A 13,629-nucleotide genomic window follows, 5' to 3' on the forward strand; every position below is an offset into this window, starting at 1 on the left:
CTAACCCCGCCTAAGGACCCCAAAGCGCTTTACATACCCAGTCATCCACCCATTCACACACAGGTGGAGGTAAGCTACAGTTGTAGCCACAGCTGCCCTGGGGCGCACTGACAGAAGCGAGGCTGCCATATCGCGCCATCGGCCCTTCTGGCCAACACCAGTAGGCGGTAGGTGAAGTGTCTTGCCCAAGGACACAACGACCGAGACTGTCCGAGCCGGGGCTCGAACCGGCAACCTTCCGATTACAAGACGGACTCCAAACTCTTGAGCCACGATCGCTTAAACTCCTCTTTGATCTGAAATGAGAGATAAAAACACAAAATCATGTCAAAGATGACTCATGAGATCTCACATACACTTAATTGCTGCATGAACAAGAACTGGATTTACCTGATTTTCACAGAACAGAGAAGGCCACCTCTCTAAGAGGTCTTGGATTGCGGGGCAATCCTTGACAACCTCTTTTCTTCTCATAGCAAAAGACTTCTCCATTTTCTCATTAATTGCCCTCTCATTGTTCTTCTTCTTCATTTCCTTCAGCAAATCTAGTCTCTCCATCTCTAAGGTTTCCTCAGTCTCACCGAATGGCAGTGGTGGCAGATAGTTGACTTCAGCTTTTTTTGCCCTTTTAAAGCCTTTAAGTGAACCCTCTTCACTGGAGCATCGTCTCTTCAGTTTGTTCACCTCGAGCTCTGGAATGGCTAATTGGCGACCTCTTAACTTTGCCCTGTAGTTGCCCATTTTATACTTTATCCTCTGTTGCCAACCATATAGGCCATTAAAAGACCCTGGCTCTTTGAGGCATGGGTATTTTGCTACCAAGGCTTCAGCAACAGCTAAAATCTGGACACCAGTTGGATATGCTGTGAAGCCAAATATAGTCTCTGCAAGCTTCTCAAGAATGCTACTAGTTACGCTTGGGTTGTTCAAAAGTGTGCCATCATTTTCATAAGCTTGCTTTCCTGCTTCCAGTGCAAGGTCTATATCATAAGAGAAGTCTGGTATTTCAAACTTAAATGGCCATGGCTTAGACCTGTAGGATGGTCCACTCTCATCTGGGGAGGACAACAGGATTGTGTCGCATACAGATGAGGAGGAGCTTGCTTCTGTAGATAGTGGAACTGGAGATTCGACTTCTGACATGTCCACAGTAGTGAGACTCAAGATTACTGGTTCAGTTTTTACTACTTTGAGGTTAGCTTTATCTTGTACTTCCTCAATCGAGGTCAAAGTGAAGAACTGACCGTCGAAATCCATGTCCTGGTACATAACAGTGAATGGTCCTGTAATATCAAATGTCTCTCGAAGAACATCATTGAGGTCCTGAAGTGTGCTTGGGATGCCTGGAGGTAAAAGTAGTTTGTGGACATCATCCTCCCCAAAAATTATCTGCAGTTTCGCTGAGGGTGCCATATCAACAGGAAGAAGCTGCAACAACAGAGAAGAGAACTACACAGACATTTATTCACAAGCTTCTCTCCTCACATTTCAAAAGGATAGGCAAATGTGGTGCTTTAAAGTTGTCAGGTGTCTTCCTGCAAGGGTGTATGAAGCCAAAGGATAAAAATCTTTAAGCTCTCTTTGCTCAAGTAACTGCACACTCCCTGTGTTCTCCAGCTCATAACTCCTCAGGTGTTCATTGTACCATGTATTTTGTTGTCTCATGAAAAAAGTCAGTTTGTTACAAATCACCATTATCTGTAACACTTCAGAAAAGTCAGGCAGTCCTGCAGTGGAACCACAACACAACAACATTCCCACTGCATAGTTGGTGCCTAAACTGCACACATTATTGGCAACATGCACAGCTGTAACAGCAGGGAATCTGCATTTCACCAGGTCTTTTAGATCATCCTTAAGCACATCTAAAGAGACCTCTGTTGTTTTTGTGACTGCAAGTGATGGTTTGACAGAATGTGATTGATGATATGCAACCATGAGCTGGTGCTTATTTGCAAGGGACAGCAAAATATTCCTGAAACAACCAGTGTGTCTGACCACCTTCTTGAAAAAGCTGTGTTTGGCCTCGAATCTCATTGTCCAGAGGGCAGCTAGGGGACCAGATTCCCGAATGAGCTGAGGATAGTGCTCAAGGAAATGGTGCTTGGGAATGAGCTTATGTTGGGGGAAAACATCAAGGAATCTGCTTCGGTGTTCTGAAATGATGCTGTCAAGATAGCAAATGTTTTCTTCAGTATGGGCTTGAGACATGACAAGGTCCACAGTGTCTTTCAGTGTCATCAGCATCTGCCATACAGGCTCTTGTTGGGGTACTTTTAAACCTATAATCAGAGGCAAAAGATGTAATAAGCACCAATTTTCATGTGCGTTGCCCCCTACTGATTTTCGAGTCGAAAAGTTAGCAGGAATGAGATGAGGGCGATTTGTTTTATCACTCCACTTGTATGGGAAAGTGGAAATGGCATCATTCAGTTCCATGAGAGAAAAATATTTTTTCTTGATCAAGTTATCAAATGCCAAAGCCAGTTCCACTGGAACAATGCCCTCCAGCAGATGATGTAAAACATCTGGAGGGTAACCAGATGTAACATGAAAATGCTCAAGTTTTTCTGACAATGCACACTGTTTTTTTTACACCATAACAATGAGGGTGATCTGGACTAGACACAGCTGTCTGTACATGCAGTGTATGTTGATCTTTGGTTCTTTGAGGAAAAGACCCAGATCTCACTTCATTGGACTGAAACTTGGATCGCTTCCCAACACAAAACGCAGATGTATGACCCTGCAAAGCTTTTGACAAATCCTGCCACAGAGTGCGCCCCCAAATTATCTGCCACCACACTGACCACAGTCCCTTTAATGGCTTTCCCTAACGCTGGAACAAAAAGACCATCTTTCTCCAAGCTTTGGATATCTGTTAACAGTGGCTCTAAAACTCGCTGGAATCCAAACTGCTTGGTGTCTTCAGCCTTACACAGAATTGCAAGGTAGATTGATGTCAATGTGGAACGTAACTGCACCGGAATGTTTCCCAACACCCAATAGACAGCTGTGACTTTGTGCTTTTTTTGAGATGTCCCAAGAGGATTACATACCTCAAAGTCATCAATGTACAGGATGAGACTCACTCTGTTCTCCTCTACAGAGAAAAACTTGTTTTGATAGTGAGATCCATCACGAAATGTCTGGTACTTAAAGTCATTTTCAGTTTTTTTTTCACCTTCAAATGTGTTTTCTTGAAAAGACTTACTTAGGACCTGTACCAAGGAGGGCAATATTGGGACATACTGGAAGGTTTTGCCCCTTTTTTTTTTTATCAAGTATGTGTTCTTCTGGTTCAACAACTGAAAAATGCTTCTTCATAAATTCTCTTCTCTTGTAATAAGTTGTGAAAGGGCCACCTGTCCCCAAGGCAGTACTTATAGGGTGTGTCTCACAAAGATTTTTCACTAAATCTGAGATAATGGCTGGATCCAGATCACAATTATGGCTTTTCAAGGTGGACACCACCACATCTCTTAAAGGTGGACCAGATGCAGAGGTGGATATAAACTGAAGCTCATCTACTATTTCATCAATGCATTTGTTTGGGACATTGAACATGCTTTCTAACTTTAAAAATAGATGGCCAAATTTCTCTTTTATATCTTGAGACAACTCCTGTGGTTCCCCATCCCAAAGCTCTAAGCTCTCTTCCACACAGGTCTCATCCTGAGCAAACATGGGTTCATTAGGTTTGCTTTTTAATACTTCAGTTTTAAAATCCTCAAGGGTGTGTGACTGGTGTTTTCTGTGTCTATGTGTAGCAAAGGTGGAATAAATATTTGTACTGAAGTTGCAGTTTTTGAAGACACATGCAACTACTTCAAACTTCCTTAAGTGGTTGTTAAGATGCTCAAAATACTGCTTCTCTGAATTAAAAAAAAACAGAGCAGCAAAGTAGACAAGTAAATGAAAGAGGTCCACTTTGTGTGACCATCTTCACATGGTGTCGAGACAAATGGGTCTTAAGGGCATTAAATGTTTTAAACGAGCAAGGGCAATCAGTGTGAAGACAAGGGACTGACTGGCTGCGACCACCATTTCCATGCTTTAGTCTGTAGTGTTTTAACAATCCCAACCTCTTCTCTGACTCAAAGCTACATATCTTACACATCCATCTCATGTTGTGGCACCTTAAACAGACAAATTAACCATCTCAAAATTAAACCAAACTGCCACACAAAGAAATTATGTGACAAGTTAAACCTAATCGTTACTAATTTGATCTTACCTTGTGGAGTTCAAATTAGCAGTCAGAAGGTCCTATGTTCTGTAAAAAAAAAAAAAAAAAAAGGTTACCTATATGCTTTTCAACTAATTTCTACTAACTCAAGGATGCACACTGATATTAATTTTTTTTCTTTTTTTTTTTTTTACATATGTCAGCTCGGTGTCAAATTTAAAACAGGTCAATATGAAGACTTGAGTGAAATCGAGTGCGTACATCATTTTTTTTTTGTTTTGTTTTTTTCAAAATACACCTCATGGCAGCGGTGCAGCAATTATTTTAAACTGGACCGTGGTCGTTTTATTCACAAAGATGTTAGTTAAGGCAGCAGGCGTGTGTTGTTTAGGTGGCCATCTAAGCTGTAAAGTGCTGTGGGAAATTCTGGACATACCTCCTGCCAGGAAAGTTAGTCAGCAAGTCTAGCAGGAAAATACACTATTTGCTAGCGCAGCTGCTTTCAGTGCGGAGAAACTGACTTAAGTAGGTGAGCCAACAGGAACGTACAAAGTTTGTTCCGCTTAAAACTTATATTCATGGTTCCACTTCTTCCCGTTTCCGTCAAGTCTGCCAACCGTCGAAATGTGGACCATGGTATGTCTGAAGAAAGACCGCTCAAATGTGGGGAGGGGCTTTGACGTCATGCTCCGAATGCAGAGAAGGTGGCCATATTCACTGATGTCACTCCATTACATTTTACTTGGAAATATCAACTAATTAAGCCAATGAATTGGTTTAGTGAATATTACTTGGATCGAATGATTCAATTTACATACAAAACTGAGGACACATAATTACAAACAATCCTCAAGTAATGCACTACAAGAAAAACTGCTATTTTAAAGTAATAGCACTGAATTTGTATTTTTTTGTAAAATTTATATAGATAATTGAAATAATAATTACAGGGCCAAAAAAGCATTTTTTTCAGTGCATCATGGTCTGAGGCAATCATAACAATTATACCTAAAGACGGCAAGAACAAAATGCTGTGCAGCTCATATAGGCCGATATCAGTCCTAAACCAAAATTATAAGCTATATGCCTCAATTATATCTAATAGGCTAAACTCCTTCATCCCAGATTTGATTGATGAAGATCAAACTGGATTTGTTGGGGGCCGGCAAACCCAAGACAACATAAGATGCTCTCTCCACATAATCAATAATATAAGAGAAAATAATCATAAAGCGGTACTAATTAGTTTGGATGCCGAAAAGGCCTTTGATTGTGTCAGCTGGACGTATTTGTTTTTGGTCCTAGAAAGATTTGGTTTTGCTGAAAACTCTATTAACAGTATTAAGACACTATATTCAATGCCTACCACGAGAGTCAAGATAAATGGACGAGTCACAGACCGTATAAAGTTGGAAAGATCTACTCGGCAAGGTTGCCCCCCTGTCTCCGACTCTTTTCGCTCTTTACATTGAACCTTTAGCACATGCAATAAGAGAAAATAATAGTATTCATGGGGTTGTAGTTAATTCAAGAGAACACAAAATAGCATTATATGCTGATGATGTCCTCTTGTACTTGTCGAATCCAGACCAGTCCATCCAGACCCTTTTAGATTTGCTAGGAATATTTGGGATGTATTCTGGTTACAAACTCAACATAGGAAAAACACAAATTTTAAGTTTTAACTATAGCCAGTCGAGTGAGATTTAAAAAAAAAATTCTGCTGATTGGTCTCTGAAAGCAATTAGATATTTAGGAGTATGGCTGACTAAATCGTTAGATGACTTGTGTAAAAAAAACTTTGAGCCCATCAACCAAAAGATTAAAGAGGACCTCACTCAATGGTCAACACTCTTTCTTGATTTTAGTGCAAGAATGGAGGTCATTAAAATGTCAGTCCTACCTAGACTACTGTATCTGTTTATGTCTCTACCTATCAAAATCCCCAAATCTCAGTTCCATGATTGGGACAAACAAATATCTCGATTTATTTGGAGGGGGCGGAAACCTAGAATTAAATATAGCACATTATTAATTCATAAAGATAAAGGCAGCTTCTCTCTCCCAAGTCTCCGAGATTACTACCTTGCTGCTCAACTCAAAATAGTTATACAATGGTGTGATGATACTTGTGGATGGAAAGACATTGAGAATATGTGTGGTGGGGTCATTCCAGTACAAGCCCTGATAGGAGATCAGAAACTGGCAACAGCTTGCCAGAAGGAACTGAACCCCTTGGCATCTTTTACATTGCTTATTTGGTTTGAGTTAGTAAAAGAACTAAATCTAAGGAACCACATTCAAGTACTTAAGTGGATGGCTTATGACTCTGAGTTTAAACTAATTGGATTAACAATTTAAGAACTGGCCACATAAAGGCATTAATGTATACTGTAAAATAATGGATAAGAATGGCCTTCAAAGTTCTCAAACATTACAAAAAACATATGAGCTAGGAAAAAGTGACTTTTTCAGATACCTACAATTACGGCAATATTTGTCCTCAAAAGTGACTAAAGAAATTAATACACATCCTAATGAAATAATTAATCTGATTTCGCAAACATACTTTAAGGGATGTAAGTCAATTATCTCTAAACTCTACCAGGGCATATTAAAAAGTAGGGGAATTTCAAAAGATTATATAAAGGAAAGATGGGAGAGAGAGTTGTCCACAGTTATATCTTCTGAGCAATGGGAATGAGACTGCTACTTCAACCTCATCTTCTGCATACTGGTGAGAATTTAGTTGGAAAAACTTGGTACGATTTTTCATAACATCAAAACAACAAACAGGGGGAAATTCCTCATGCTGGAGGAGCTGTGGGGAAACTGTTGCAAACCATACCCACATATTCTGGTCTTGTCGAAAACATTCTAAATTTTGGGAAGATCTTATATCAAAGATAGAAAAGACTATAGGCTTTAAATCAAAACAACGGCCCGTCATAACATTTTATTTAGGAGACTTACCTGAAGAATTAACAAGCAATGACACATATCTCCTGAAGATTCTTACTGCTGCAGCAAAAAAAGCAATTACTCGTAAGTGGCTATGTACTGACCCCACTGTTCTGGAAGACTGGTTGAGCGTTGTTGAGGAGATTCATAAAATGGAAAAACTTACCTTTTTGTTAAGGTTGCAAGCTAATATTTAAACCACAAGATGGGACAAGTGGTTGAAATCTATTAGTATGGGATTATTTTCTTTTAAATTTCTTTCCCGTTTGTGCCTACTCACATCGATATAAACTTCTGTATGCCCCTCCTAGGCTGCTCTTACATCTGCATATGTGTTGTCAATTCATGAATATAAAGTCATGTTCTCACTGCCAGAATTGCTTTGTAGGGAAAAAGCTGTGTTTTTCAGTCGACTGCTTGTTTTGTTATTGTTGATTTGTTTGTTTGTTTTCCTTTTCTGATCCAAAAAATATGTAAAACCTTTATTAAAATTAAGTTATAAAAAAAATAATGTGGTTAGATTTTCATTTGGATTAGGAAATTGTTGTTAACATGATTAGTAGAGTAAACAGCAATTAAAGGGGGGGAAGTTTTCCCATTGCTAAGAATGAAGGAGAAAACAAGGTGGTCTAGTATGTATCAATCCAGGAGTCAGTGGATGTCTCATTGTCACTGAAAAATTGAATTTTTATACTCCCGACTAAGAGAAATAACCTCAATTGAAAGCAAAAATGACAGAAATTAGAAATTACATCCATGCAATTATGGAGGACCACAAGAGCCACACGCATCGAAATTCTGGGCTTTAATAATGAATTGGACAATAAAAGCTGCATCTGTAAATTCATTTATGAATTCTTTTAAAAAAATAATTTTATTTATTCAAACATTATTTTAAATTAAATTATATAATTATAACATATATAATTATCTAGCTATCTATCTCTCTCTCTCTCTCTCTCTCTCTCTATATATATATATATATATATATATATATATATATATATATGTATATATATATATATATATATATATGTATATATATATATATATATATATATATATATATATATATATATATATGTATGTGTGTGTGCAGTCCTATACATTTTTTTAAATTGGGATAGAGATATATCCTGGTCAAAAATCAGTCGTTATCTAATAAGACACCACGTCTAACCAGATATATTTAGACATGATGTCTTAGCAACCCAAACATATCTGGGATGGCCAGTCTTAAATTCTCTTCTAACCCAGAGGGCTTTATTATCCACCTGCCATGCCTGGTGCAGCCACAGCCCACTGAGCCCATGTGCCCTGCACAGCCCCAGTCCAGAGGTACATATGCAGCTCCAGCCAGAGCCAAAGTGTCTATAGGGTGCTGCGCACACATCTCTATCCAAAGACTTGGCAAGTAGAGAAACCATCTGATTCTGAGCTCTGTGAATTCAAACTACCAGTGCTGCCTGAAGCAGGGGCTCTCCTGGCATGTGAAACTGCTCCACATTACAAGCTCCTGTATCCATAGCAGGCCACTCCTGACCACAGACTGCCAGAAAGCCAAGCTTGCCCACCTGCCCACCTGGGACTTGTTTTCATTGGGGATGTCTGGGAGCTGATCCTTAAGGTCTCTTTATTGTTAGATATTTTCAGTTTGATTCTTAGTTTACTTATTGTCTGCCCACCATACTACCAAGCCTACCTACGAAAATGTGCAAGAGATGCAACGCTGAAGCCATGAGGAACCATGACATAGTGTTTAGAAGTAGGCTACTGGAACAGGGCATACATGGAGAATGACTGACATTATGTTATTGATGGAATACTACTATGACAGCCAAGCCACTGAGAGAGTATCTCAGTGCAATAACATCACTAGGAGACTCATATGGATATAGTGAGAAAACCCAGGCAGAAAAAAGCAGTGGAATTAAACTAGATGATGTCTAGCCATCGAGGGCATGACTCCCCAGATCACTGTTAAACACTCATCAGAGTAGATGCTTGCAGATTTGATCACTGCTATATGCACCATCCCCATCTACAAGTAGAGGAACTGCTCCCACCCTCCATGTAGAAGAAGGCTGGAAGCCAAAATTGAGGAAGCACAGAAGGATGTTAGTCGGTTAACTGAAGTACAGAAGGGTGCCATGAGAGACAGGGTCTGGATGAAAAAGATGCACAGCAAGATGCCCATAACTGAAGCTCTAGAAACTGCCAAATAAAGGCTCTGGCCAAAGGCAGAGAACAAATGGCCTGCTCCCCAAAGCTCCATCCAGGGTATACGTTTAGCTACAAGAGAACAATAACACAAGGGCAGTCCAAACAGAGTTAAAACAAGGCAAAATTTGGACAATGCAAAGTGGATGGTGGATTTAAGAACAAACAATAGCAATCTCCCAGAAGAAGAGCCAGTCAACATTAGAAAGGCAACAGTGAGTCTCTGAAATAAAATACTGAAGTGTGCAATGAAAACAGTACCAGTACTTTTGGTAACCCTGAAACTGGCTCCAGCAAATTCCAAGTATAAGCATTCTCTGTAAGAGTGTAAATAAAGATGTACAAAGGTACCATTCATTCAGTATTTGTCTCAACATCTGTTACCTGTCCTCAACGTGTATTTTGAGTTTACTCTGGCCTCTTTCGGAGTCTGTATTTAGGTCCAAATGCCATGATTCATGACACTAATCTCCTCCCTATGGACAATTTTTAACAATGTCCTCTGGCGTTCTCCTTTTTTTAAAAAGTCAGAATTATTACAGCCACAAGAGAGCGCTGTCAAATGAAGTGAAAACATTTGGTCTCCCTGGAGGAAAACTAGAGTCCTGGCTTTCACGTTACTTTGAGATATAACACACATAAACATTGTATGGACCAGTACATTCTCATCTTGACCAGTACAATGTAATTATTATGCTTGTCAATACTGCTTGGGGAGGTGACAAATTAATTTTATTTTGAAAGGTAGGGAGTGCTCAACAAGTGATATTTGCTGAAATGGAAATTTGATTAAATGGAAATGTTGATTAAATTAAATCACTGAATTCCACCTTTTATACTTGCTTCATAATGTCTAAGGGTTGGACTATCAGTCATACAGCTCATGAAACATCTACTTAAAGCAGTGAATATCAGAGTAGCAACACTTAAGGTGGCTTTAAGGTGGTGTCGGAGAAGTGGATGTTGTCCAAGATAAGGACAATGCTGAACAACACCTTCCACCCACTCCATGACATGTTGGCCAGTCACAGGAGCACCTTCAGTAAGAGACCGAGATTACCCAAATGCACCACTTAACGACACAGGAAATCATTCCTGCCTGTCGCTATCTGCCTGTACAACTCCTCCATCTAATGCACAGGACACAGTGCACCCTCACACACTTACACACTTTTGTGCATCCTCTACAATGACAATAACAAATAACAAGTAAAAATAAACCCAAAGAAAGTAATTATTATAATTGACACATTTACAGAGATAAAAACAAAATCTGTCTATCAACTCAATATTTGAGCACCAACAGTGAAGGAGACGTCGGTTCACTAGTGTTCCTTGGCATATCATTTTGGAACTTCTGTCTTAGAGTGTACTACCCCACTGACAAGCTGACAAGGCATGGTAACATGCTTTATTTTCTCAGAGTGTATGTGTAAGCAAATGGACATAATCGGTGATGACCAAAATCCAAACTTTCTCAAACTCTCAAACTTTACTCTGTTTTGAAACTAGCAAAATGTACGTCCTTGGAAAAATGCAGTCTAAAGTAATCTTAATTATGTGTCGGGAAACTGAGGACTTTTTTTTTTTGATTGCCAAAAATTCTGTGAAAAATTCTAGAAAATACAATTAAAATAAAAAACATATTAGACACAGTATGAATTACACAGTATGAATTACAAGCACTGACAGGTCAGAATGAAGGAAAGCTTTCTAACATTCTGTAACCTTTAACAGGTCTCTGGCAAGCTCAGGTTAGTGGAGGGATTAGGGTCAAGTTCTTACACTTTATATAAAATTTTCATCAATATCACATACCCACAGAGAGATAATAGAAGAATTATAAGACTGAGATGCATGTAAGAGACTCGATTTGAAAGGTGAAATCTTCTAGTTGCTGAAAATGTGCACAAAAGTGCGACTAACCCCAGCCTGCAAAGCAGCAATGACCTGACAGATGAAAAGAGGTTAAATATATAATTCATGCAAGATTTTATTTCTTACAAAATAAAAAAGCTGGGTGTGGAATGAAATAGAAAATATGAAAAAAAGGAAATATTTGCAAATAAAGACGAGAAGTTTGCTAAAGACTGAAGATGGAAGGGAAAACAGAGGAGCCAGGCACATAAACATTCCCTCATTTCAAACTATCCGCTTACATTGAAATAATACTTTGGAACAATGCCACAGAATGTCTGAAAAAAGCATTTATAAAGAGAGGAGTTTTCTTCTTTCAACTGTTGAAAGTTTTTCAGATAATTTTGACAATCCTATTTTATTGTCTTAGCATTGCATTCACCTAACAGAGAAGCAACTGTTCCCCTGAGCTTCAGCACAAGTAGTACAATAAGGAACTTCATCACTCTTCTTCTGCAAGGCTGCCTGGCCTCTGGAGAATAGATGACTGAATGAGATAGTACAGCTAAGATAACTATCTCAGTGGTTTACCTGGCCTATGGTAATAAGCACGAACCTTCATGGGCCATTGATTTCAGGACCCCCTAGAATCCACCCTGAAATAAGGATGTTAATTGTGTCAGAAACAGAAGTTTCTTTGGGGAAAGCACATTTTAAAAGAGAAGAAGAGGCAACACATCTTCCTGAAAGACAGCAAAAGAGAGAGTCTTCCATCTGCAGATCAATCCTTATTGTACGTTATGTGTCAGTGTTGCTCCAGATCCATAAATTTCTGTTTTATAACTCTTGACTCATCCCTCCTGTGTAGACCATATCGTATTATTTAATTAGCATACATGATTTTTTTCTTTGTTCTCCCACCAGAGCTGTCCATCATGTGTGCGTTGCTTGTCAAGTCAAGTGCAAAAGGGAAATTAGGAAGGTGTCTCTTTTTCTCCACGGTTGTAATTTTTCTGTATGGATTTGTGTTTTATTACGTTGTACAGGATGCATTCTAAAGGAAACACTCTAAAGTCTGCTATTATCCTTTTCTTCTGCAGGTACAATGTGGATACTAGGAGCTCCAATCTTTCCAAACATGTAAGCAGCTTAATGTGTCCATTGACCACAGGTCCACTGGCATGAAGCCCAGAAAAAAAATTTAGTTAACCTTTTTTAAAATATTTGAATCAAGTTTTATTTCAGTAGGTTTCACAAAAGTGGTTTTGCTTATTTTAGTTTAGGTGGTACTACTAAAAAATGTCTCAATTGGTTATTGTTATTATGATAAGTGTGACATTTGTCAGACTGTAAGAACAGGTAAAATAATACATCACAATACGAACATTGGACACCTCTCAACATACATATCTTATTGTGTCCTAACTTGTTGTCCACTTTGCATTAAAATTGTTATATTGATATTGATTGAAACCCAGCTTATAAAAAACAAAATTCTTCCTCATCACACGTCAGATTCAGTTGTGGAGCTGTCATCAATAGCCTTTCCATAACATTTGAGATAAGATAAACTGAAATAAATTTAGACACATGTTATAATACAAGTGTTTGAAAACCTGGAATGCTGCTTTATATTCCTTTCATATCTATATACTTCCAACCATATTTAAGGTAAAGTCTTTGCCAAATCAAACATGAGAATTATCAGTAAAATTTCAACACTGGACCCATCAGGGCCTGGGTCAACAACAACCACCAGTGGGGCTGTTGGCCAGCAGTCTGTCGGTGATAACACACACTGCTGGCCTCACTGCGCCTCCTCTGTTGACTGAAAACAGAGGAGGAGGAGAGGGGGAGGCATATTCGGAGATAACAAGAGAGAAGAAAAGATGGGAGTATGAAGGTGAGAGTAGGGAGTTAAGATGTAGTGAGGGTCACTGCACCTTGTGCTCCAACTACCACTGGGACCACCGTTGCCTTCACCCTCCACATCTTCTCGAGCTCTTCTTGAGCTCTCCTCCCAGCCCTTGCTACTTCTCGAGCTTCTCGTGTTCTTTTTTTCTGATGTTGCAATTATTTGGTATAATTGCAACAAATTGGTATTTGGTTCAATCACTACGGCCATCTTCCTCTGCTTGCCCACCACTACTGTGTCCGGTTGGTTAGCCATCATGTTTGTCTGGGTGTATCTGGAAGTCCCACAGGATCTTAGCTCTGTCCTTCTTCACCACCCTAAGGATCATGTCCCATCCCATGTGCGTGTTTGTCTTAGTTGCTATGGTGCCTGACAGGAACTTCCAAGTGGTACTGAGCCAGGTTATTGGCCGGTAGTTGGATGGGACCAGTCCCTTCTGGAAATACATGTGTCTCATTTACTAGCTGGTTCATTTGCCATGCCATGA

General features: G+C 39.3%; 2 protein-coding genes across 7 annotated transcripts in view; one reads left to right on the forward strand and one right to left on the reverse strand.

The window, feature by feature from the left end:
* Positions 1 to 13,629, forward strand: part of LOC100712465 (copine-9) — a 223,350-nt gene that overhangs the window by 85,977 nt on the left and 123,744 nt on the right. For all 5 annotated transcript variants that reach the window (XM_025907541.1, XM_025907540.1, XM_019358580.2 and 2 more), the window contains one exon: positions 12,328 to 12,367. In XM_025907541.1, coding sequence (XP_025763326.1) covers positions 12,328 to 12,367 — 40 coding nt within the window. The remainder of the gene's footprint in view (positions 1 to 12,327; positions 12,368 to 13,629) is intronic.
* On the reverse strand, positions 158 to 4,278 carry LOC112846988 (uncharacterized). Of its 2 annotated transcripts, XM_025907545.1 has the most exons (3): positions 4,238 to 4,278; positions 391 to 1,428; positions 158 to 296 (listed from the first exon to the last, which is right to left on the reverse strand). In XM_025907545.1, the coding sequence occupies exons 2-3, from the start codon at positions 1,411 to 1,413 to the stop codon at positions 243 to 245; spliced, it is 1,077 nt and encodes a 358-aa protein (XP_025763330.1). In that variant the 5' UTR covers positions 1,414 to 1,428; positions 4,238 to 4,278; the 3' UTR covers positions 158 to 242. The 2 variants fall into 2 exon arrangements, with proteins under 2 accessions (XP_025763330.1, XP_025763329.1); XM_025907544.1 differs by lacking the exon at positions 4,238 to 4,278 and having other exon boundaries at positions 391 to 4,231.

The sequence above is a fragment of the Oreochromis niloticus genome, linkage group LG5 (assembly GCF_001858045.2).
Source record: "Oreochromis niloticus isolate F11D_XX linkage group LG5, O_niloticus_UMD_NMBU, whole genome shotgun sequence".
NCBI classification, from domain to species: domain Eukaryota; kingdom Metazoa; phylum Chordata; class Actinopteri; order Cichliformes; family Cichlidae; genus Oreochromis; species Oreochromis niloticus.